Genomic DNA, 21,122 nt, shown 5'->3' on the forward strand with positions numbered 1-21,122 from the left:
ATAAAAAGACAAAAAGTAATCGCTCCAAGGTGTTGGATTTTTGCTTTTATTGCAGTATTGTTCAGAAGAAACAAGCTCCAAACATCCTCTATACATAGACTTAAATAGTAGTAATGCCTCTTTAAACTTAAAAGCGAGATAGTACTTTACAAATAATCACATTTCCATGCCCGGAACTCATGACAAACAGGAATGCAGGAAGAGAAACGACTTTTAAATAAAAGATTTGGCCATTACCTTTAAGTGCTACATCAGTGTGCACACAAAGCAGTAAAAGAAAAGTCTCCATTTAACAAACTTCCTCTCATGTCGACTAATGTGTCAGGAAGTGAAATAAATGACACCATTGTGAGAGAAAACTAGAATCAAAATCCTGTCAGCATCAACTTGATAAAATCACTTTTACGCTAACATTTTGGAGCCTGGAATGCAACGCAAACAAAACTAGTGCCACTAGTGCCAAATATAATTTAACGCTGTAAAGGAATGCATTTTAAGACATACGAGTCCCTGTTGTTCACAGAGTAACTCAACAAGTTTTATGTCCAGTGCAGAGATGCTCTAAGTCCGGCTTAGCTTGGCACAAACACTGGAAGCAGGGGAAACTGCGAGCCTCGCTGCATCAAAATGAGAAAAAATACATGCTTGATTTACATGTAACATGTTCTCAAACACACCTATAAACAGAAAATTACTGTTCAAATATATCAAATATTATATCACTCATCAGAGATGCAGCAGCTGCTATCTGGACAGAAATCAAAGAACCTGAAGAAGTGAAAACATCAGCGAAGAGACTGGAGCCTTGCTCATTTTAATATATGAAACTAACAAAAGTTATATTCCAATGTCCGAGTTCTGACTTTCAGTGACATCATCCTGTGTCTCTTCGACTGCAGTGTAAACAGCTCCAACGGGACAATTTTTTAACGAATATTCACACAAGTTTGGAAAGAAGTTGGTCAACATTTTTAATATAAATTCAACAACTGTGAAGTTTCTGGACCTGAGCATTTTTGCACTCAAGTGACTACTGGATGTGCTGGTTATTAGTTTGCTTCAAAACCAGATCAAATGTTCTAAATGAGACATGTTTCTTATAAAATCTAGCTGTTTTCTCTTTAACTCTGTGTCCCCTTCAGACTTAAACTGTTTCTGGACCAAATATCTGCAATAAAACATCAAAAACAATATTCTTATCTAAATTTTCCCCTTATAAGTTTTAATTCGTAACTTCTCACTGGGAAAATGCCATCAAATGGTAAGCGTCCTAAACTTTGAGGTATATTTTAATTTGTTATGTAAAGACACATCAACAGTGAACAAAATGTCATTTACACGTGCTACAAGTCATCTTCCAGCTCTGCTGTCGAAGACTGTTACAATGACATATTTGTGAAAGTTTGACACATGCAAAGTCACTGGAAATTAGATATATTTGTTGTTTATCCTGTTGTTGCAGTATATAATAACTTTATCTGTGGGTGTCCACCAGGATTCTATCTTTATAAATTGTGTTTTAGACCATTTCAAATGAGAATGAGCTGTCATGTCAGCCTTCAACTGTAAGCTTATCTTGTTATAAGCATAGATGTGACCTTCACTGCTCAACCCCATAGAGCTACGAGGCACAGTTCAAGTAAAGCGAAACGAGACAAAGTAGTAGAGTGACAATAGAGAGCTCCACAAAGGTCAATGATGACACAGATCCAAATCTTATTCCTTAAAACTGATGGATCTGTGTCATCATTCAGTGCTCCAACTCTCCTCTAAATTTCCTAACATTCAACCTGGTAGTTTTCAGGTCATCTGCTAACAGACAGACTGACAAACAGCTCTGAAACATGTCTTTGATAACCTCCTGATCCCTGGTGGACACCAGGCCTCCTCTGCTCTTCCTCATCGAACCAGTGTACTCATCAGAGACTCCGTGGCATCCAAGAAACACGTCTCAAACTCCTGGTCAGAGAACCGCCCCACAGATTCCCGGGCATTGCGTCTTATTTCCAGCCTAGCTGATGGTGACAGTGTCAGGATGGTTTCCATGGCAGCGGCATAGCTGTCCTCACTGTCTGCCAGGAAGCCTGTCTGGCTGCCTTGGTGTGGCACTACGATATCCAGCTTTGGACCTCCAGACTTGTGGGCCAGAACGATGGTGCCTGCAGCCATACACTCCACCACACCTGAGGAGAGCAGCAAAGATTCAATGTTCAAACCAGCCGACCTCACACAAATAACAGATCACTCTGAAATCACTGATGTGGACGGGATTACAAAGCATCAGGTAATGTGTTTGAATAACCTAGTCGTATGTTTTCATAAGCAGGCAGCTGAAAGAAGAGCAGATCATTTTCATCAGTTCAGTATTAGCTCCAAACAGTGGACGAGAACAGGAGAAGGAACATAGATGTGTTCTTCAGAATTCTCATATTCTTTATTCAGACAAAGACTTCTTTGAATAACTAATTTAAAAAGTACATGTGTAGGTTTTATGAACACAGATTAGGTCATGGCATTACATGTTTGTGTGTGTGTCTTTACCTATACCAAAGTGTTCGTTCCACATGGTGTGCAGACCAATGGTGGCCTTCACCAGCTCCCTCTTCAGCTCCTCAAAGGGGATGTTGAGTTTAAAGTCGACCTGGTCGGAGATACCAAGCTCCTGGCAGAGTCCCCGCAACATTAGTACCCTCTCCTCGTCTTCCTGGTTCCTGCAGCCACCAATCAGCACCAGCCGCAGCGACTCCCTCCCCCCGGGCCCGGCCCCTTTCCTGTCGAGCAGTTTTCTAAACGCTCTAATCTGCAGCTGGTGGTCCTTCTCTGGCCTGAACTGACCCACTGACACAATGGAGTGGCCCTTTCTGTCCCCTCCTACGTCTTCCTCCTCCTCTCCACTCCCCAGCTCTCGTCCCAGCTCCTCCCAGCCCTCTTCCATATCGTCTTCATCCTCCTCCTCCTCCAGTGGGACATCCAGGAAGGCCCTGACGTCACAGGGTGGGTAGACAATGCTGGTGCGGCTCGGGGATCGCCACAGAGCCAGGATGTGTCCCATGGTCCAGGTGGAGTTAACCATGATGACGTCACTGCAGGAGCCGGCCAGGCCGTAGAGCAGAGCGAAGCAGCAATAGTACACCACCTTCAAGGCGCTCAGGATGGGGTTTCTGGAGATGAAATCAGCGTTGTTGAACCTGAAATCAGAAGAACACCCTCACTAAACTCTGTTTTAGGCCTCCACCTTCAGTAGGTGTGGTAAATACAATTACTTTATTATCCAGACGGCTAAATGTTTTGTGGGTCTTTTGTCCTTTACAAAGCTCCCCGGTTCATATGATTTGCGGTATACAGGATCCTAGTAAAATATATTGGGTTATTTGCATTGAATTGTATCTTTGGAAGGACCAGTTTAAGAAGGAACCTTTTAGGGGTTCATGTTAGAATCAGTTCAGGTATTAGACAATAAATTACATCAATGAGCATTCCTGCAAAAATAGAAGCATAAAGGTGTGTTGTCTGTTTGTGTGCAGCACTACCTGGGGTTCCTCTCTCTGACCACAGACAACATGTCAGTGCTGACGGTGGGATAGTGAACGTAGCTCGCCACCTTACAGCCTCCCAGGTAGCGAAAGATTGGAAGTGTGAAGGCATAACCCATCGAGTCCACGTACAGGTCAGGAACAAAGGCTCTAAGGGCTTCCCACCCTAAAACAAATTATTATTAGTTTTTTTACTATAAGGTCTTACAGAAAGGGAATGATGAGTGATATGTTTCCATGAGCATCAATATTCACCACTGGTCAGCTAAGAGTTTCAATTCCCTTCAGACTAATTTGAACAGACTGAAGACAGTGAGGGCTCCAAAGACTAGAGATTCATCATACTTGTAATATATGTAAACCTCTATTACAATTTTTACTCGCTGCTTCAGATTAAACTAGACCAAAACAGACTTTAAAAGTTCCTCCATTCTGACCAAATCTTACCAAGAAACATAGAGCCGGTGCTTTGGCCCAGCAAGGTGAAGTGAGGGTAAGAAGTGGCCTCCACCAGCACACGGTGACGTAGGAAAATAAAGGTAACTGGTCGGGGCAACGTGATGTTGAAGCGTTGTCGCGCTCCCTCCAAAATCTGCTCACCAGTTACTCCCTGATCACCCGTGTAAACCACAAAGGAGACACCGGGGTATCTGCAATGAGGGGCAACTTTAGACCATCTTGAACACTGAATGTACGCTTAAATGTTTTTCACCAGGGAAAAGTGAGTCTGATTATACTCACTCAGCACTTGTTGATGTGGTTTAATGGTGCTGGCAGAAAAAACGTGTTTGAACTTGTTCCAACAGAACACACATGCATGTGGGTCACTGAGACCGGGGAATAGTGCAACGCTTGTTTGCTCACAATTAAAGTTATGCAAACATTTAAAAAAAAAACATTTTGTCCACATTATTGGACTCAAGTTGCAGTGGATTTAATTTGCTCCTCTACTTGTTCTGTCTCACTTTAGAAAATGATCTGAAAACACTTCTTTTCACATGAAACATTTGCACAGCTCATAAAAACGTGTTACCGGTTCATGAGGGCCCTCAGGGAGCACCAGAGGACTCGCTCCCCGCCTCCTCCGGCGTTGCAGTACGGATGAAAGAAAGCAACTGCCGGGCCACCGTCCTGAGCCAGGCGGGACTTGCGGCGGCCCTGCAGCCACATGCGGAGTCCGAGCAGGACCAGGAGCAGGACCAGGGTCAGGACCAAGGTAAGGTAGATGCAGGGCATCACCAGGGACCACATCAGCCTGGGGAGGGGGGGTCAGAGAACAAAGAAGACACCGCAAGAACATTAACTTTAATACATTCATACCGTACAAAAACCGTTTAACCGTCACTTTTAAGTTTTAAATCATCCAGTTAGCTGCTAGTTAAGCTAAACTTAGCAGTGTCCCGTCACCTCAATACTTATGACTTGAATTTATCTCAACGCCATACTTAGCTTATATGCAATTTTAATACTTAAGAGAAAAACTCGAGTGACAGCGAGAATACATTTACCTCATTAAATCACAGAAACACAGAGAGAAGCGATGGTGATGTTCGTGTCCTGCCATTTTGACAACACAGCTGTTGACGTGACAAACTTCCTGTCAGCTGACCGAGCAACCACTATGCTATTGGCTTAGCGTTTGTTTACCTAAACGTCATCGACACATGACTTCACAGCTTCATATTTCCACAACTTTTCACCTCACAAGATTTCTGTTCAGTTCAATAGTGCTTTATTTAAAAAAATGTAAATTATGCAATATAAAGTGTTATTAAAGACATGCTATTGCCACAAACCAGATAACAAATATGAATTTAATTCAAATTAGCAGCCAAATAATAAGAAATTTGAAGTGTAGCAGTCAAAGTGGTGGTACAAATCTTCAATTATCAACATGGATGGATTGGTATGTTTTCTTTTTTGTAACTTGGCAGCAACTGAGCTAATGGTGTCACAAAATGTCGGCAGGTCAAGACAACATGGACAGGAACTCATAGCCAACAGTTCAACAGAGACAGGATTTTTTAACTTCTTAACAAACACTGTAATCCTCCTCCTTCAGTGTTACCGCTCTGTCTGCAGTCTCTGTCTGCCCGTATAGTCTTAAAGTTGAGTAGAGAGGGATGGAGTTGTTTGTGCAGCCATGTCTGAATGACAAAAATTATATTGCCTATTGCCTTCCTGATATTCCTGCTGTGTCTTCATCAGGGGTCCAATCTTGTACATTTTTATCTAACTGTGATCTCACACTTCCAATGATGATCAAGGGAAGAAAAGGTTTAACACTCTTTCACCTTTTTCTCCTCTAGAATGTCTCCTCTTCAACTCATCTGGATTTGGGGTCTTATTCCAGGCATTACCCAGGCTTTTGAGAGATTGACAAGCTGCTCCCACATGCGAACAACTTTCCTGATGACATGGTTGTGCATCATAACTGCTGTAAAAAAAAAAAGAAAGAAAAGTTTTGTTACCAGCAGAAATCATTCCAGATGCACAGAACCCTAACCAACATAGAAAATTATGAAATTTAAAGAAGATACAAAGAAAGACCCAATATGTCCAGAATACCTGCAGCAAGCTGCCACTAGTGTGGCACCACCTATTCTCCTAAATATAGACAACACAACATAGATTTACATTGTTATGCTGATGACACCCAGCTCTATGTATCCAATAAACCTGGTGTTACTAACCAGTTACTGTAACTACTGTAACTAAGCTGTAATTTTCTACATTTGAATACAGACAAAACAAAGGTACATTTTTTTGGTCCTAAAAGAAGGACTGTCCAATTATATAGTTATATGTGGTGAAAGCCTCTGGATATGACTGAGCAATTTTACAGCTGATTAACAGACTTACTTATCTGTAGCAAAACCTGATCCTGTGTCCTCCTGTTTTTACTTAGCATTTTACTCTGAGCTCTCTATGTGTAGCCACAGTGATGAGGCTTGCAAGTATACAGATACATCATAAATTTAAGTCTTTTAAGACATGAAGCATCACCATAAAATAGGACTTATTTGTGTTTAAGTCTTGAGTTCACTATACAAGTAAGAGCACATGAGTATTGCCAGTAATGTTAGACGGCCGTGAGCATACTACAAAATCCAGAACACTAGTATTTTTAAAATACCATTGACAGATACCTAAAGGTACACTACAAAAAGTAAATGTCATTTATAAATTGTAATGATGCCGTTTTCAGTAAAAGTAGTCACATTACAGGTATGACAGCATCAGGTCTCCGTTAGCTTCACCCTCTGCTGATTGATGAGCCGTTTGTCCGTCACACTGAGCAACGGCCCCATAGCAACCGTCAACTCAAGTTAAGACTCTCATTCGTGCGTCAGTACAGAGTTTGTCCTTCTCAGTTTGTTTTCTTGGTGTTTCTGCTTCACTCTGGTCGTGGGGGGCGAAAATGGAAGTCTATGGCTTGCTCCAGTTTATTCCAAACTCAGCGTGTTTTCCTAACTGGCGCCAGAAAGCCGTTAGTTTAGTTAATTAGAATCTGCCACGATTAGCAAGAAGGCGTCTAAGCAAAACTCATTTAGTTGTCTAAAATGAACAATTTAATCATGAAAATGCAGAGCCACACCAGAAGAACAGTTCTTAAAGAAGCTTTAAAGAGTTTGTTAATTTTGTCTCGTGCAAACAAAACCAACAGACCGAAAGTTGACACAGTTCAATGAGGTAAGAGCCATTTTTGTAAAAATGTCTAATTAATTACAATGTGGGACGTTTGATGATGCATTTTTCATGTCGGTATTCTTAAAGAAATTTTATTTTATTATTCTACAGAAAAATGTTAAAAATGTTGGTGACTAACTATTATATTCAATGACACTTTCTTTATTTTTACTGCAGCAAATCTGATGTTGGATGATTGATGGTGCCTGATCGGGCCGCTGGATCTAACCAATCAGCAGAGAGGTGGGCCTTTTGGGGGAAGACAGCCTCCATAGCATTTGTTCTAACAGGTAAAATTCAGTTCTCTGGCATTCATTGTGTTAAAACACCCCTGAATACTCCTGAAATTCATCATCTTAAATCCCATGGAAGCAGTTGTAATTTACTCAGTTGTGTGCTGTTGTAGTTGTTCGCACAAAGCTTCTAGTTTTTGTTAAATAAACACTGAAACAGTCTAATATGTCACGTATTGTTGTTCATCTGAGGTTGTATTTAACTAACCGGTTAGGAGCAGGGACTTTGTGTATAAATTGTGTTTTTTATACACAAAGTCCCTGCTCCATACAAAGTTTACATATGCTAGTTTTTATGCTGGTTTGTATTGAAATGAAAGTGGTTTTGGGATGTGCGGGAGGAGAGAAAATAACCAAAGCGCTGTCTCCTCCCGGAAGAAATAATGTCTCCACGTATGTATCCCTGAAAAGTCATCATTATAGAAGCAGATACCCAAGTAGTCTGTAATTTATAAACATTTAGTTTAACCTCGGAAAGTTTAACGTCAGACAAATCTCTTTTTTTTTTTTTTTTAATTCAGAATCTGTGCATCTCTTATGACTGTGATGTTCTGCCACTTCAATATTTTCTATTTGTTGCTGAGCTAAAGGTTAAATAACCAATAACTGATCTGATCAGCAACTCGATCTCTTGTCTTTATTTGGCAGTACGGGGGGTTAGTTTGGGTGATGCTTCAGGTCCAGTTTGGAGGGTTTTTCCGGTGACATTTTTCTCTTGTTCTTTGCAGCACGATTTGCGGTTGATTGAACAATAGGTGACAGAAGAGGAGTGTTGTTGAACTCCACTTAGTCATTTTTTGCTTAGAGGAGCCAAAGCAGGGCTGCATGTGTGCTCAGGTTCACGGTATTTTCTCGGGCTTTATAAAGAAAAGGTGCGTCGGATTGAGCGTCTTTTCATGTGAAAGCTGCACAAGCTTTTATATGTGAGCCCCAAGATTGTTTTTTTTTTTCTTTATCATGTTCTGATACATAAAACCTTTGATTTACTAGACTGTATGTGTCTGTTCAAACAACTCTTTTAAATGATCTATTAAATAAGCATCTGTGACACCTTGGGGAAAAAAATGTCGCCAAAATGCCCTCAAACTGGGCGTGAGGGGGTCACCTTAACTCACAGCCCGCGTGCATTGCCATATAAAGACAAAACGTCTTTGATTCCTGTTTCTGAAGTGTTGCATGTCACTTCCTTCCTCGTAGATTTGAATAGATGTGCAGTCACCCTGCTTTCTGTGCCGATTCAGACAGCTGCCTGTCAAGCCTTGAGCCGCACAGCAGCCGGACGGACCCACCGAGGAAGAGAAACGGACGATACATAACCCTCTACGCCAAGAGATCATCAGCCTCCTCACTGCTTCTTTCAGGTAAAGAAGGAAGAGATCAGGTGCTCTTAGATCTGCACAGGCATCACTGTGGCCTGTGAGGTGCTTGAGGGGCAACTTTTTTTATTTTTGTGAAAAAGGAGGCAAGAAGGGGAAAAAGAAGAGAATATAATGTATCACTGTCTTTGCGAGCTCATGTCGCTGCACAGTTAAACCTTTAATAATCAAAACCTTGAACTTTCTTCGGTTTGCCCTGCTTCATAACACAACATATGTCCTCGATCTGCCGGGTTTGTTCTGTGAAACTTTGTGTGTGTCGTGCTTTCACCATTTCAAACCAGCCGTGTGTGAGTAAAAAGATAGGGAGTAGTTAGAAGCAGAGTGAGGCCAGCAGGAGAGAGGAACCAGAAGTTAAACCGCTGCAGTGAGCTTAAAGGAAGTTTGCGGTTAGCTTCACTTCAACTGAAAAAAATCCCTCTAAGGCAGAAACATCAGCTCGGGACTCCGTGTTTGATTTATGATTAATTCTTTTTGCTGGACAGGATGAGGAGCTTCTGTGGGTGGATGTAATAGATGAAGGTCAAGCACCTATGAGATGTGCTAATGTAGTTGCGCACATGCAAATATTCTCGTAGGGGGCTCAGAGGCCACGTTGCTTATAGGCGCTGCTGCTTACTGTAATGTGTGCATTTTGGGTGCTTTTACTTTAGTGGAGGGTTTCCCCTCTGCATCATCACGGAAAATATTCAACTGACTTACCTCAAGCAAGAAAGTAAGATTTAGTGTAAGATATAAGATGATACGTTTGTGTTTGTGATGGTTTTATATCAAATTGTTAATTTGACAGCATGGACTTTGGTCACATGACACTGACAGAAGCATCCACCTATTCTTGGATCATTTTAAATCTGTGCTCCTTGTGGTTTGAGGCCTAAAAGTTGGCTTATATATCAGGACAAACAAATATCACTAAAGTTAAACTATCATGAGAGTTCACTGATGAGGAAATGTCTCCTCCTTCACTTTAATTCATCGTCAAGTCACATTTGCATTTATTTCCACATGATTTCCCAGTGTGTCAGATTTGAAAAAAGCTAATTTAATGACATCATCTTATGCCCTCTTCTTTTGTTGTAGTTTAATGGCAGGAGCTAATGTGTTAGCCCCCCCTGTTGTCTATGTTTTAGACCGTAAAGTCCTGGGTTTTCAGCAAACTCAGTGAAATGTTTTAAATCCCAGTAAAACTCAGATTGCTTTGTCAACCTCACAGCCCATCGAAGGGTCTTGGTATATCTTCTATTGTCTAAAAACAAGATGGTACAAGTGGTTTAAAACTTCATGGTGTTATAGAGAAAAGAAGGACAGCAGCTGCACCCATTTGAAAGCTGGATTCAGTAAAGCTTTGGCATTTTGCTTAACGACTGGAGACAAATGAACAGAATCTCTTGCAAATAAATTGCGACATCAGTTAATGATCTGATGGCTTTGTCACTGGATGGCGTGGAGACATTAACATCCTGATTTCTTTTCCATTGCAGCAGAAGACCTGCATTTGTAAAAACGCAGACATAGTTTCAGATGAATGTGCTTAAAGTTACATCAAAGAGCCTAAAATCTGAGATTATGCAACTTTTTTATCAATTCATTAATGATATTTGAGTTTCGTTAACTTATTTTATACAGATGACTGAGGTACATTTTGACCAACTGAATTTTAAGTGAACAGTTTTGTTTTTTTTGAGGAGCTAAATTTGTGTATTTCTCATTTCCGCTGAGGTCTAAGGTGAAATTAAATCTGTTTAAGTGTGACGCAGCGCTCAGAGCAGTCAAACTAAAATATGGAAATTCTCAAATGATCAGAAAATTTCACTACCGCTCGTCCCACCTGGGAGGCTGCAGGTAATCTTAAAGTCTCTGCATCTGTAGTGATGGAGATTGAACTAGCTTGGTTGGAATAACTTAGTTGTTAATTGTGATGTCACAAACTTAGCTGTGCGCTCGGAAGACCTTTTCACTTTCAGCCTCCTGCATCCGTCATCCTGCACAGTGAAGCTAAAAATAACAAACACCAACACGGTGTTTCAGTGGAGAGCTACTTTAGATGTAACACTGGAGTTCAAAGGAGAAATACAATGTTCATAGTCTAAAACAACGACATGAGTAACCTGCAGCTCTGAAAGTCTGGAAAAAGGTAAATAAATGGATGAAAATGGCAAAACAAATGTGCTAATTCAATATTTTACCTTAAATAATGTTTGTATTTAGCTTATCCAGGCCATGTTTAAAGATGTCAGAGTTCAGTGAGACAGAAATGTCAGTAAATTCAGAATGAGAGTTGTTTTAAAAGTATTAACTCTGCAGACTCTGCACTTTGTAAGAGGAGGTGAAATTCAATCCAAAGCTTCAGAAAATTACGTCACTGCAGCAGAAAAGAAGAAGATAATTCACATAAGTTGATGCCAAACCAGTGGGGTAAAATCAAAAGATGCAGAAGAAACTGAAGTTAACAAGAGTTATCAGCATGAATCCTGCAGTTTAAATGTCAGACATTTAGATTTAGATTTAGTTTATTATGTCGTGTCAATTAATTAACTGCATCAAAAGCAGTAAAAAGGGCAGCTTTAGCCAACATGGCTAACATCCTGCTGTAGTCTCTGGCCAGATGACAACAAGCAACAACAGCAGCAGTAACAACATATTATAACACACTGCTGAAAAAAAGATAGAGTTAAGATAGCTAAAAGAAGATAAATCAGTAAGAATGAGTGAGAACAGTGAAGCATCAAGTCACTCATGCAGGGACAGCACATATGAAAAAAAAACATACAAAAGCAGCATACAATATACCGGTAATCACACAATCCATCAGCACATACAACACAGGGATGCAGACATCACACGTTGACAGGCAGCTACCATGATCATGAGCAAGTGTCTCTCTGTAACTCTTCCAGTTAACCGAGCTGCGTTTCATTTCTGCTTCTGATCTGACGGCTGCTGCAACAACAGCTACTTCTCTGTTTTACTTTGAAGACAAAAGCATTTCAGAAGTGCAAGTTAGATTTATGTGTCTCCTGAAAAATGAAGAACCAAGGAAACACAAAAGCCATGACTTTATATACACTGAACTGAACTGAACTGGACTGGACTGGACTGGACTGATGTCTAAAAGTTTCACCTGATGGATTCGATTCTACTGAAAAGTAAAATCTGGCTGAAAGGTTGTTCAGATATGACATATTTGTAGTTTCCAATAATTTTGAGACTTGTAGTTTGACAGTTTTTGTTTGTAGCTGACGGTTTCCCTCACATCAAGCTGACTGGGATATCAGAAGTTATTTCCACACATACAGAACTTCCTCTTTGAGGTCTGAAATCAGTTCTGTTTCATGAAAACCCTTCAAGCTGATTTATTCATGCCAAAGAAAATCTGGGCTGGCATCGAACATTTGGCCCGTCTTATGCTGTGAAATGATGCACAAGAAGGTCAACGAGATGAGCTGAAACATTATATAGTTGCAGGTTGGGGAAGTGGTTGTTTTATAAATCCTTCTGCCCTCTGGCCTGGTGGAAGTGCTGCTTTTCCGGTCGTCTCTCCTCGAAAGACTCGGCTTGTTGAATAGTTGTTAAATACATAAATAAAAAGAAAAGATGGCGTACCTCTGCATGCATACAGCCAATCAACAGGCCAGTCCATACTGAGATGTACTGTAAATGTAAAGGGATCATCATGATTTTATAGTATATGTGTACTGTGACGACATCTAAACGATCACCTCAGATAGAAGATTTGTCACCATCATTTCTTCTCTGCCTGCACAGGAAGTCGAATCGCTCGCTTTAAACCATGAAGGTGTCCCATTTGTGGTACAAAGTTTCTTCTGAACTGCCAAAAAAGGATCTTTGAATGCTCACACACTCAGTGTGAGTCATTACTCTAATATAAAATGTCCTGCGCTTCATGTGATCACCCCCCGCAGCTGCTTCACTCTTCCTCATCTGCTTTTCCCTTTTTAGAGAAATAATATGAAGGTTTGTGTTAGCCGCTCACAAACTATCACAGAACTGATTTGGTTTACTCGTTTAAATCTTGCAAAATGATTTGTTGCCAGGCTGAGCAGCGCTCCCTCCTCGTGTGAAACTCTGATTGTTCCTAAAAACTGTGTGATGTGGACTATAAAAAGCATAAAAACACAAACCCAGGCCGTTCAGAATGAAGATAATCCACAAAAGATGTGTGTCCTGTATCCGTGTCACGTGGTTTTCCACTGTGAGACGTGAACATGAGCACGGACTCTTATCGACTCTTTGTCCAGACATCTTCAGAACACTGTGACAGTAAAGTTGAGGCTTGTTGTGAAGCTTTTCTGTGTCTCAGCAGCATAAACGCTGAGTTTCTGATTCAGACACGTGGGTTCAGATGTTCACCCATTACCCCACTTACATCTTCTTATGAAATCATAGAATATACATCCAGACACAAACCACTCTGCACCGTTAGAGCAGATTGAAGCTCTTCAGTCTTATTAATGCAGATTATTTTTGCTGCAGTTCAGAGGAACAAGAAGGAAAAATCAGTCCAAGATGTGCTGCTCCAAGAAGCTGCGTAAACTCCTGTTTACATCCCAGAACTTTGGTTTCCAGGAACTTTAAAAAGGAACTATTGATTTCTTCAGCTTTCTTTAATTAATTTACTGTTTTCACTGCAGTCTGAAGCGATCAGAAAAATCAGTTCTGACATGTCAGAATACAGCAGCTTTTCCAAAAAGTTTAAGGTGGATCGTTTCATCGTGTCAGAAGATGTTTCGTTAGCCCTGCAGAGTCCATAAATAAAGCCCCAGAGCCATCAGAATAAAACGGCTTTCCTACCACTTCATTGAGACGTTTGGTTCTTAAGTGGAAACAAATTTTAGAGCTGCTTAAAAAAACACTTTGAGATTAAAAAAAGGAAGCATTTATTTTAAACTGGAAACAAAGTGATGTGGGATATGATCTGTCATCTATCCAGTGTCATTACAGGATACTTGTGGGAGCAGCAGGTGCTCAGCTCTTGTAACATGCAGCAATAACAAAGAAGCAGTTGTCTATCAGGCAGGAAGTGCAGCAAAGCAGGAAGTTTCAGGGTGGCAGAAGTGAGAAGTGTGAGCAGTTTGCAACATAAAAACAAGTCAGGAGATACTGTCAGGGGTTCCTTCTTTTCTGCTCAGCTGGCCACGTCTGCCAGGCCTCTCGGTGCCTCCAGGATTCGACTTTAATTAAGAACGTCATTTTTTCTCAGTTTCAGGTTCATCTGCTCATTCAAGGCTCCATCATGGCCACCACACCGATCTCCCCAGAGGAGCTGGAGGATCTTAGAGAAGCTTTCGCCAAGATCGGTGAGAGAACCGACGGCGTTGCTGTCATTTCCTCTTTGTGTTTTTTTCTTTTCATAGAGGAAGAAGCAGTGAGGAACTGCAACATTAGAAACATTAATCTTTCAAAGTTGTGCTTTAAAGATGTAAAAACTGACTTCCTGTTGGTTTAAATGATCCAAAAAGCAGCATTTCTGAATATAAAATGGCATGGGTTTAAATCCAGGTTTGGTTCTCTTTGTGTGGCTGGAACTATTAAATATTTATTGAATATAGTTCAGCATGTCTGGGTTTGATTTATTTCTTGATATTTATCATCCGTACATCTGAATGCATGGCTGTAAAATGAGTTTTTAGAAGCTGAAAATGCATTTCTGTGTAAAACTTTTCATTTTTTAATGCTAAATATTTTCTTGTGTTGATGTAGATTTCATCATTAGAATAATCATGTTCCGGAGACGTGGTTTGGTGAACCTATGATTACAGATTTATTCATTTCCTTTTCCAGTAAACCGAGCGAGAATCCATAGAAATCACAAATGAACAGAAAAAATGTCTTTCAAAGTGGGAATAACCTGACGAATAGTTGTACTGCGGCGGTTTGTGTGTCCAGAGGTGAGGCAGCACTTTCCTGTGTGTTACAGGGCTTGAAGCTGTCAGTGGTCTTTGTGTGAAGGTGATTTAAAATGGGGTCAAATGTCCCTCCTGAGCATGTCTGACTTCATCTGTGTGTTAGAAAGTAGTTTTATTCACTTAAATCACAGATTTCCACTGCGTTAAGATAAAGATGAGGTTCGTTTTAAAAACCGTGCTGTCGTGGTGACCTCTGACCTTTGTGCTTTGTCAGATGTGGACAGCAACGGATTCATCAGCAAAGACGAGCTCAACGAGCTCTTCAAGGTCGCCAACCTGGCTCTGCCGGGATACAAAGTCCGAGAGATCATCCAGGAGCTGACCAAGACCAGCGACCAGCTCACCTTTGAGGAGTTCACTGAAGTGAGTCGAGGTCACACGGACATGTTTCCTTCAGACTGAGCAGCTGACGACTGTTACAGGGCGACTGTTTTCTAACATCTGTACACACCTTCAGATTGTCCACGGGCTGAAGAGCTCCGAGGTGGCCAAGACCTTCAGGAAAGCCATCAATAAGAAGGAGGGAATCTGTACGTTGGCGGGAACCTCAGAGCAGTCCGGCACTCAGCACTCCTACTCCGGTAACTGAAACTGTTTCAGATAGAAATGTTCTAACCTTTGATAGATTTTTAAGTGAGAGAAAAAAGTTCAGCTGGTTTTCAAGGTTGAGATCAGCGTCCAAGACAATTCCAAGAATTGTTCAGCTTTAATAACAGTAACATAATCAATACAGTTTTTACCACTTTGTGAGGAGATAAATAAGTAAAAGTGTGTATCATCAGCATGAGAGAGGTAGAAAATATGATTGTTTAGGATGTTACCAAGCGGGAGCATGTAAAGGTTAAAGGGAAGTGGACCCAGAGCCGAGTCCTGTGGAACCCCAGAAAGATGTTTTTCCTTCAGAAGGGTTAATACGACATGGCTGAGAGAGGCTGGGAAATACTATATTTATCGTCTCATTTAACAAAGAAACACAGATTTGAATAGTTTTTTGGGATGGGATCAACTTAATTGTTTTAATCGAAAAATGTTAGTGAGATAAACTCTTAGTAAATCCATTTGGAACAACATGTTAGGATTAAGGTCAGTTATTAATCAAAACAAGTATTTATTTAACTCAGCTGAGGACTCCTGCTGTGTGAATGGACTTTTATATGATGACATAATGTAATACTGTGCTTTGAGTCGCTCTGAAAGTAGAAAGAACATATTGATTAAATCAATCAATTTTAAATCAAAGATTAAAATCAGTTGAACAAGCTGAAGAGAGACTTTATTATTTTATGCAGAGAAAGTGACGAACAGTTGATTTAAGATGTTGATGTGAGATTTTATTGTGTCTGCAGAGGAGGAGAAGGTCGCCTTTGTGAACTGGATCAATAAAGCTCTGGAAAAAGATGCAGACTGCAAACACGTTCTTCCGATGGATCCCGACACCAATGACCTGTTCACTGCCATGGGAGACGGAATCGTCCTCTGGTACTGTCCAATTCAAAGATAAACCTGCTGATTGTGTCAAAGAACCAAATCTGAAGAAATATTTTGGCAAAGAAGATGGCAGACAACAGAAATGAGATGCGACTGTTTATCAAAAATATTACATTTTATCTAAATGAACCCAACTGTGGATGAGACCAAAGTGCTGCGTTCTCTGAACGTCTGCCTGTGACTGTTCAGTTTATCGGCCTGGATTTGTGTCTTTACAGCAAAATGATCAACCTGTCCGTCCCCGACACCATCGACGAGAGGACCATCAACAAGAAAAAGCTCACACCTTTCACCATCCAGGTGAGACAGGAAGTGACTCTGCAGGATCAGACACTTTGACGTAAGGCAGGACGATGCTAAATGTCCACATGTGGTTCCGTTTGGTCCAACAGGAGAACCTGAACCTGGCTCTGAACTCGGCGTCGGCCATCGGCTGCCACGTGGTGAACATCGGGGCCGAGGACCTGAAGGAGGGCAGGCAGCACCTGGTCCTGGGTCTGCTGTGGCAGGTCATCAAGATCGGACTGTTCGCCGACATCGAGATCAGCAGGAACGAAGGTGTGTGCGTTCACGTAGATCTGATGAGAATGTAGCGCGGTCCAACACCAGTATGTTAATGATAGATGCTCAGACTGATGTTTGTGCTAAGCTAACAAGCTGCAAACTGTAGTTTCAGAAGGTTTCAAAGACAGTAAGAGAAGATAAGCCAGGCTCTTACTGATCCTGAGCAGCATCAAATGTCCTTACTGGAGCTTCTTAGTGAGACTAAAGTTAGTGAGAGAGAGAGAGTCACTGCAGTCAGTATAAACGGCAATTTAAACAAAACCCTGACAAGAATATAACGCAAAGCAAAAAGTTTGTCCCCGATTAAAAGCTTGATTTTTCACTTCAGTATTAAGATGTTAATCAGGGATCTTCAGAGGTGCTGGGATGTGGATTTGGTCTCGTTCGGGCTTATATTCGCTGTACAGACGGGGTGTGAAGAGAACGTTTTAAAAGGTGTACGCGTGTGTGTGCAGCTCTGATCGCTCTGCTGCGTGACGGAGAGAGTCTGGAGGATCTGATGAAACTTTCCCCCGAGGAGCTGCTGCTGCGTTGGGCCAACTACCACCTGGAGGAGGCCGGCTGCAGCAAGATCAACAACTTCAGCTCCGACATCAAGGTGAAAACTGAGCCGCCCGCTGAGTTTAAATGTTAAACTGTGCAGCAGAACACAGATAAATCTGCTCCCGGCACCAGTTGTGTTTTAGTTATGCATTAATCAGATGTGCAGCTGACGTGTCCTCAAACGACCTCACAGTTATTAAACCAATTTAGTCCTGAATAAAGTCAATCATTAAAAGAGAAAAAGGATGCACCAATATTTGGCCTGAAGCTCATCAGCTGGTTGGACATGATGGAAATGTGACCTTTCTCTTAGTTTTATGCATTAATGTGATGAAGATTAGCTTCAGTATTGGTTGGAGTGAAAAAAAAGTCTTAAATTATTAATTTAGCAGCAGTTTCCATCAATAAGATTTAATTTTGACCAACATGGACTGATATTTAGCTGCTTTACATTGTTAATACAACACTTATCTTTCATGTCCACAGATGTTGTTGTACGTTAGCCTCCCTCTTACCTATTTTAACTATTTTAGTTTTGCCTTAAAAAGGAAAATAAAGTATTAGAACTTTTTTTCTTTAGCGTAAAAATCAACGTTGCCTTCCTTGTTAAAGGTCGATCTGTTTTCTTCTTGCTGTTTAATAAGAAATTAAAAACGTTAACCAGCCAAACCGAAGATATTTAACAGCCTTTCAAAGGTAAAAGGACCACAGAGTGATGTTGTTTTCTTAGATTCTCTAACCTGATTGTTCCAGGACTCCAAGTCGTACTACAACATCCTGAACCAAGTGGCACCCAAAGGAGACGAGGAGGGAATTCCCGCCATCGCCATCGACATGTCAGGAGTCAGGGTGAGACGTGGCAGCAGTTGGTTTGCTCCTTCTTTTAGTGGACGGCTGACAGTTAAATAAATAACTGAGGTGGGGTTTCTTGACGCCGTGCTCGTCTCTGCAGGAGAAAGAGGACCTGAAGAGGGCCGAGTGCATGCTGGACCAGGCCGACCGGCTCGGCTGCAGGCAGTTCGTCATGCCCGCAGATGTCGTCCGCGGCAACCCGAAGCTCAACTTGGCTTTTGTTGCCAATTTGTTCAACAAGTACCCGGCTCTGAAGAAGCCAGAGAACCAGGACATCGACTGGAGCTCCATCGAAGGCGAGTTTAGTTCGGCCACCAGTTTGATGCCGTCTTTACCATCCGGAGATTCTCACCATCTCTTTCACCTGCAGGGGAAACCAGGGAGGAGAGGACCTTCAGGAACTGGATGAACTCACTGGGCGTCAACCCTCGTGTCAACCACCTCTACGCGTGAGTTTTCTGATCAGTCCTGATAATTAGAGCTCCTCCAAACAAAGGGTCCTGATTACATTAAAGGGCCATGTGGTCGGTGTGTTGCAGAGACATCGAGGACGCCCTGGTGATCTTCCAGCTGTACGAGAAGATCAAAGTGCCAGTAGACTGGGACCGAGTCAACAAGCCTCCCTACTCTAAACTTGGTAGCAACATGAAGAAGGTACGACGGCCCGTTGGGGCCATTAAAAGCAAAAAGTTCTTCAGTGATCCGTTTAGAATTAATCTGGAAATCACCATGAACTGATGTTAATGATGTTGGTCTAATTAAAAACTGCTGAGCAAACCGAGACATCACAGCTGGAGGTTTCCTGCCAATAAAAGACCAAAGTGAGCGTCTTTTGTTGCTGTGTGTTCCAGCTAGAGAACTGTAACTACGCCGTGGAGTTGGGCAAAAATGAGGCCAAGTTTTCTCTGGTTGGCATCGCGGGTCAGGACCTGAATGCAGGGAACCGAAAACTCACCCTCGCTCTGCTCTGGCAGCTCATGAGGAGGTAACTCGCTTCAAACTAGATTCAGTGTTTCTGTTGGTCTTAAATGCTGAATCAGCCTCAAAGGAGGAGGCTGCTTTACACAGACCGACGATAGTTAGTTTCTGTGGTAACTGGAGCTTTTACTGTCCTTTCTGGTCTTTCTTTGGCTGCAGTTGATTCATTAATGTCTTATAAAGTTTAATTTGGTAGAGTCGACACAAACCTGTAGTTTGTCCAGCTGAGTGACTCAGATTACGTTGAGTAGCGTCGGAGATAAACCTTAAATCTTTAACCCCGGCCTCCCCCCAGGTACACCCTGAACATCCTGGAGGATCTGGGTGAAGGACAGAAAGTGGTCGATGACACGATTGTGTCCTGGGTCAACGGCACACTCACAAATGCTGAAAAAGGCACCATCTCCAGCTTTAAGGTAACACACGCTGGTTACATCACCTCCTGTGAGGTCGACTTAAAATAATGAGCAGGATCCACAGCTGCAGCTCCTCAACACTCTGACCTTTGAGGTTTTAATTAAAGAGTTAGCAGATTTTGATCTTTTGTTTGTTATTTTAAGCAAACTGATTCATGTCTGAAGTTTTTAAATAACTTGTAGACATTAAATCACATTCATGATAGTTTTCTTATCACACAAAGTCCTGATAACATCATTCTAACAGTTCATGTTAATGTGGAGCCAAGATGGCGTCTTCTCCTTCACCATGTGGGTCGTTATGGAAGGTGGAGACCTTCTGTCTCATCTGTTCATGGCTGCTTAGAAAAGACGCTTTAACCTTTTAAATATTCTACTTTTGGGGAACTTCAGCCATTTTTGTTAGAAAATGTGAGACTTTTTTTAAAGACTTTACCGAACGCTCGTTTGTGTAGGATATGTCGATCAGCAGCAGCATGCCGGTTCTGGACCTGATCGACGCCATCCAGCCCGGATCAATCAGATACGACCTGGTGAAGGCCGACGACCTGACGGAGGAAGAGAAACTCAACAACGCAAAGTACGTACAGACGTCCTAAAACGCATTCCTTTCATGTTTCTTCTCGGTTTTGTGGCAGTTGTCATAAAATCCTGCGAAGCGGAACTCTGACGGTTATCGTGTCATTAGATACGCCATCTCCATGGCCAGGAAGATCGGCGCCCGGGTGTACGCGCTCCCCGAGGACCTGGTGGAGGTCAAACCTAAGATGGTGATGACGGTGTTCGCCTGCCTCATGGCGCGCGGCATGAAGCGAGCCTAAAGACACGAAGAAGCCCACGACCCGCACCGGAAACCCGGAAACAGCTGACCGTGATGACGGGCTGAAGCTGTTACAGAGAAGACGCTGCCGAAAACATGTCTGTTACATTTCTCTATAATCCTTAGAATAATGTCGGAGTTTTGTCTTAAATGTTTCAGAAATGTAAAGTTTTGAGTTTCTCAACCTTGAACTAAATTAGAATCAATACAAAACAAACGTCCACTTTTATATTTAAACTCTGATCTAATAACTTTAAAGTTTAAAGTCAAATTAAAACACTTTGGGGATGAAACTCTGATCTTCATCGAAAAATTCTGGCTCAGATTATTACATTTCTGAAAGAATTATTTATCGCTGTTTTGATTTGAGTTTCTGTTTGATTCCACCGAACTCTCGTCAGACTTTTCTCGTCTCACCCGTTCGTTGGGCTTTAAACGTGAAGCAGCATCAACGCAGATTAATCACGAAAAGCTGATGCACGATGTGTCTCAGGTGGACTCACCTGTGCAGTTTACTTCCTAACAGATGATCTAAATCAAAGATATACTCAAATGTACACGACAAATAAACAGATTTTTGTATTAAAATGGTGTTTTTTCATTATTTAAAGTCTAATATTGTCTGTTTAATCCTTACTGACA

General features: G+C 41.6%; 2 protein-coding genes across 3 annotated transcripts; one reads left to right on the top strand and one right to left on the bottom strand.

The window, feature by feature from the left end:
* Positions 1-30: 30 nt before the first annotated feature.
* Positions 31-5,125, bottom strand: LOC140319668 (GDP-Man:Man(3)GlcNAc(2)-PP-Dol alpha-1,2-mannosyltransferase-like). Of its 2 annotated transcripts, XR_011917973.1 has the most exons (7): positions 5,042-5,125; positions 4,567-4,788; positions 3,981-4,183; positions 3,531-3,699; positions 2,542-3,188; positions 388-2,183; positions 31-297 (listed from the first exon to the last, which is right to left on the bottom strand). XR_011917973.1 is itself a non-coding variant. In XM_072397407.1 (6 exons), exons 1-6 carry the CDS (start codon positions 5,095-5,097, stop codon positions 1,900-1,902), a joined length of 1,581 nt encoding a protein of 526 aa, XP_072253508.1. In that variant the 5' UTR covers positions 5,098-5,125; the 3' UTR covers positions 31-1,899. The 2 variants fall into 2 exon arrangements, 1 of the variants encoding a protein (XP_072253508.1); XM_072397407.1 differs by having other exon boundaries at positions 31-2,183.
* Positions 5,126-8,717: 3,592 nt separating this feature from the next.
* Positions 8,718-21,068, top strand: lcp1 (lymphocyte cytosolic protein 1 (L-plastin)). Its single transcript, XM_072397419.1, has 16 exons — positions 8,718-8,877; positions 14,114-14,210; positions 15,034-15,182; positions 15,277-15,400; positions 16,166-16,298; positions 16,526-16,607; positions 16,700-16,865; positions 17,327-17,469; positions 18,168-18,263; positions 18,367-18,562; positions 18,637-18,715; positions 18,806-18,920; positions 19,118-19,251; positions 19,540-19,660; positions 20,116-20,240; positions 20,349-21,068. The coding sequence occupies exons 2-16, from the start codon at positions 14,147-14,149 to the stop codon at positions 20,479-20,481; spliced, it is 1,860 nt and encodes a 619-aa protein (XP_072253520.1). The 5' UTR covers positions 8,718-8,877; positions 14,114-14,146; the 3' UTR covers positions 20,482-21,068.
* The last annotated feature ends 54 nt before the right edge of the window (positions 21,069-21,122 follow it).

Source organism: Leuresthes tenuis, unplaced genomic scaffold (assembly GCF_036924035.1).
Source record: "Leuresthes tenuis unplaced genomic scaffold, fLeuTen1.0.hap1 SCAF_12, whole genome shotgun sequence".
NCBI classification, from domain to species: Eukaryota; Metazoa; Chordata; class Actinopteri; order Atheriniformes; family Atherinopsidae; genus Leuresthes; species Leuresthes tenuis.

What these genes read in the sequence shown, in the direction of transcription:
- LOC140319668 (XM_072397407.1), bottom strand. Translation starts at nt 5,097, where the DNA reads ATGGCAGGACACGAACATCACCATCGCTTCTCTCTGTGTTTCTGTGAT. An exon ending in GTCAGAGAGAGGAACCCCAG is followed by an intron (nt 3,189 to 3,530) that starts GTAGTGCTGCAC and finishes TTCTGATTTCAG; the next exon opens with GTTCAACAACGCTGATTTCA. An exon ending in GAACGAACACTTTGGTATAG is followed by an intron (nt 2,184 to 2,541) that starts GTAAAGACACAC and finishes TGCTCTCCTCAG; the next exon opens with GTGTGGTGGAGTGTATGGCT.
- lcp1 (XM_072397419.1), top strand. Translation starts at nt 14,147, where the DNA reads ATGGCCACCACACCGATCTCCCCAGAGGAGCTGGAGGATCTTAGAGAA. An exon ending in TCACACCTTTCACCATCCAG is followed by an intron (nt 16,608 to 16,699) that starts GTGAGACAGGAA and finishes TTGGTCCAACAG; the next exon opens with GAGAACCTGAACCTGGCTCT. An exon ending in TCGACATGTCAGGAGTCAGG is followed by an intron (nt 18,264 to 18,366) that starts GTGAGACGTGGC and finishes TCGTCTCTGCAG; the next exon opens with GAGAAAGAGGACCTGAAGAG.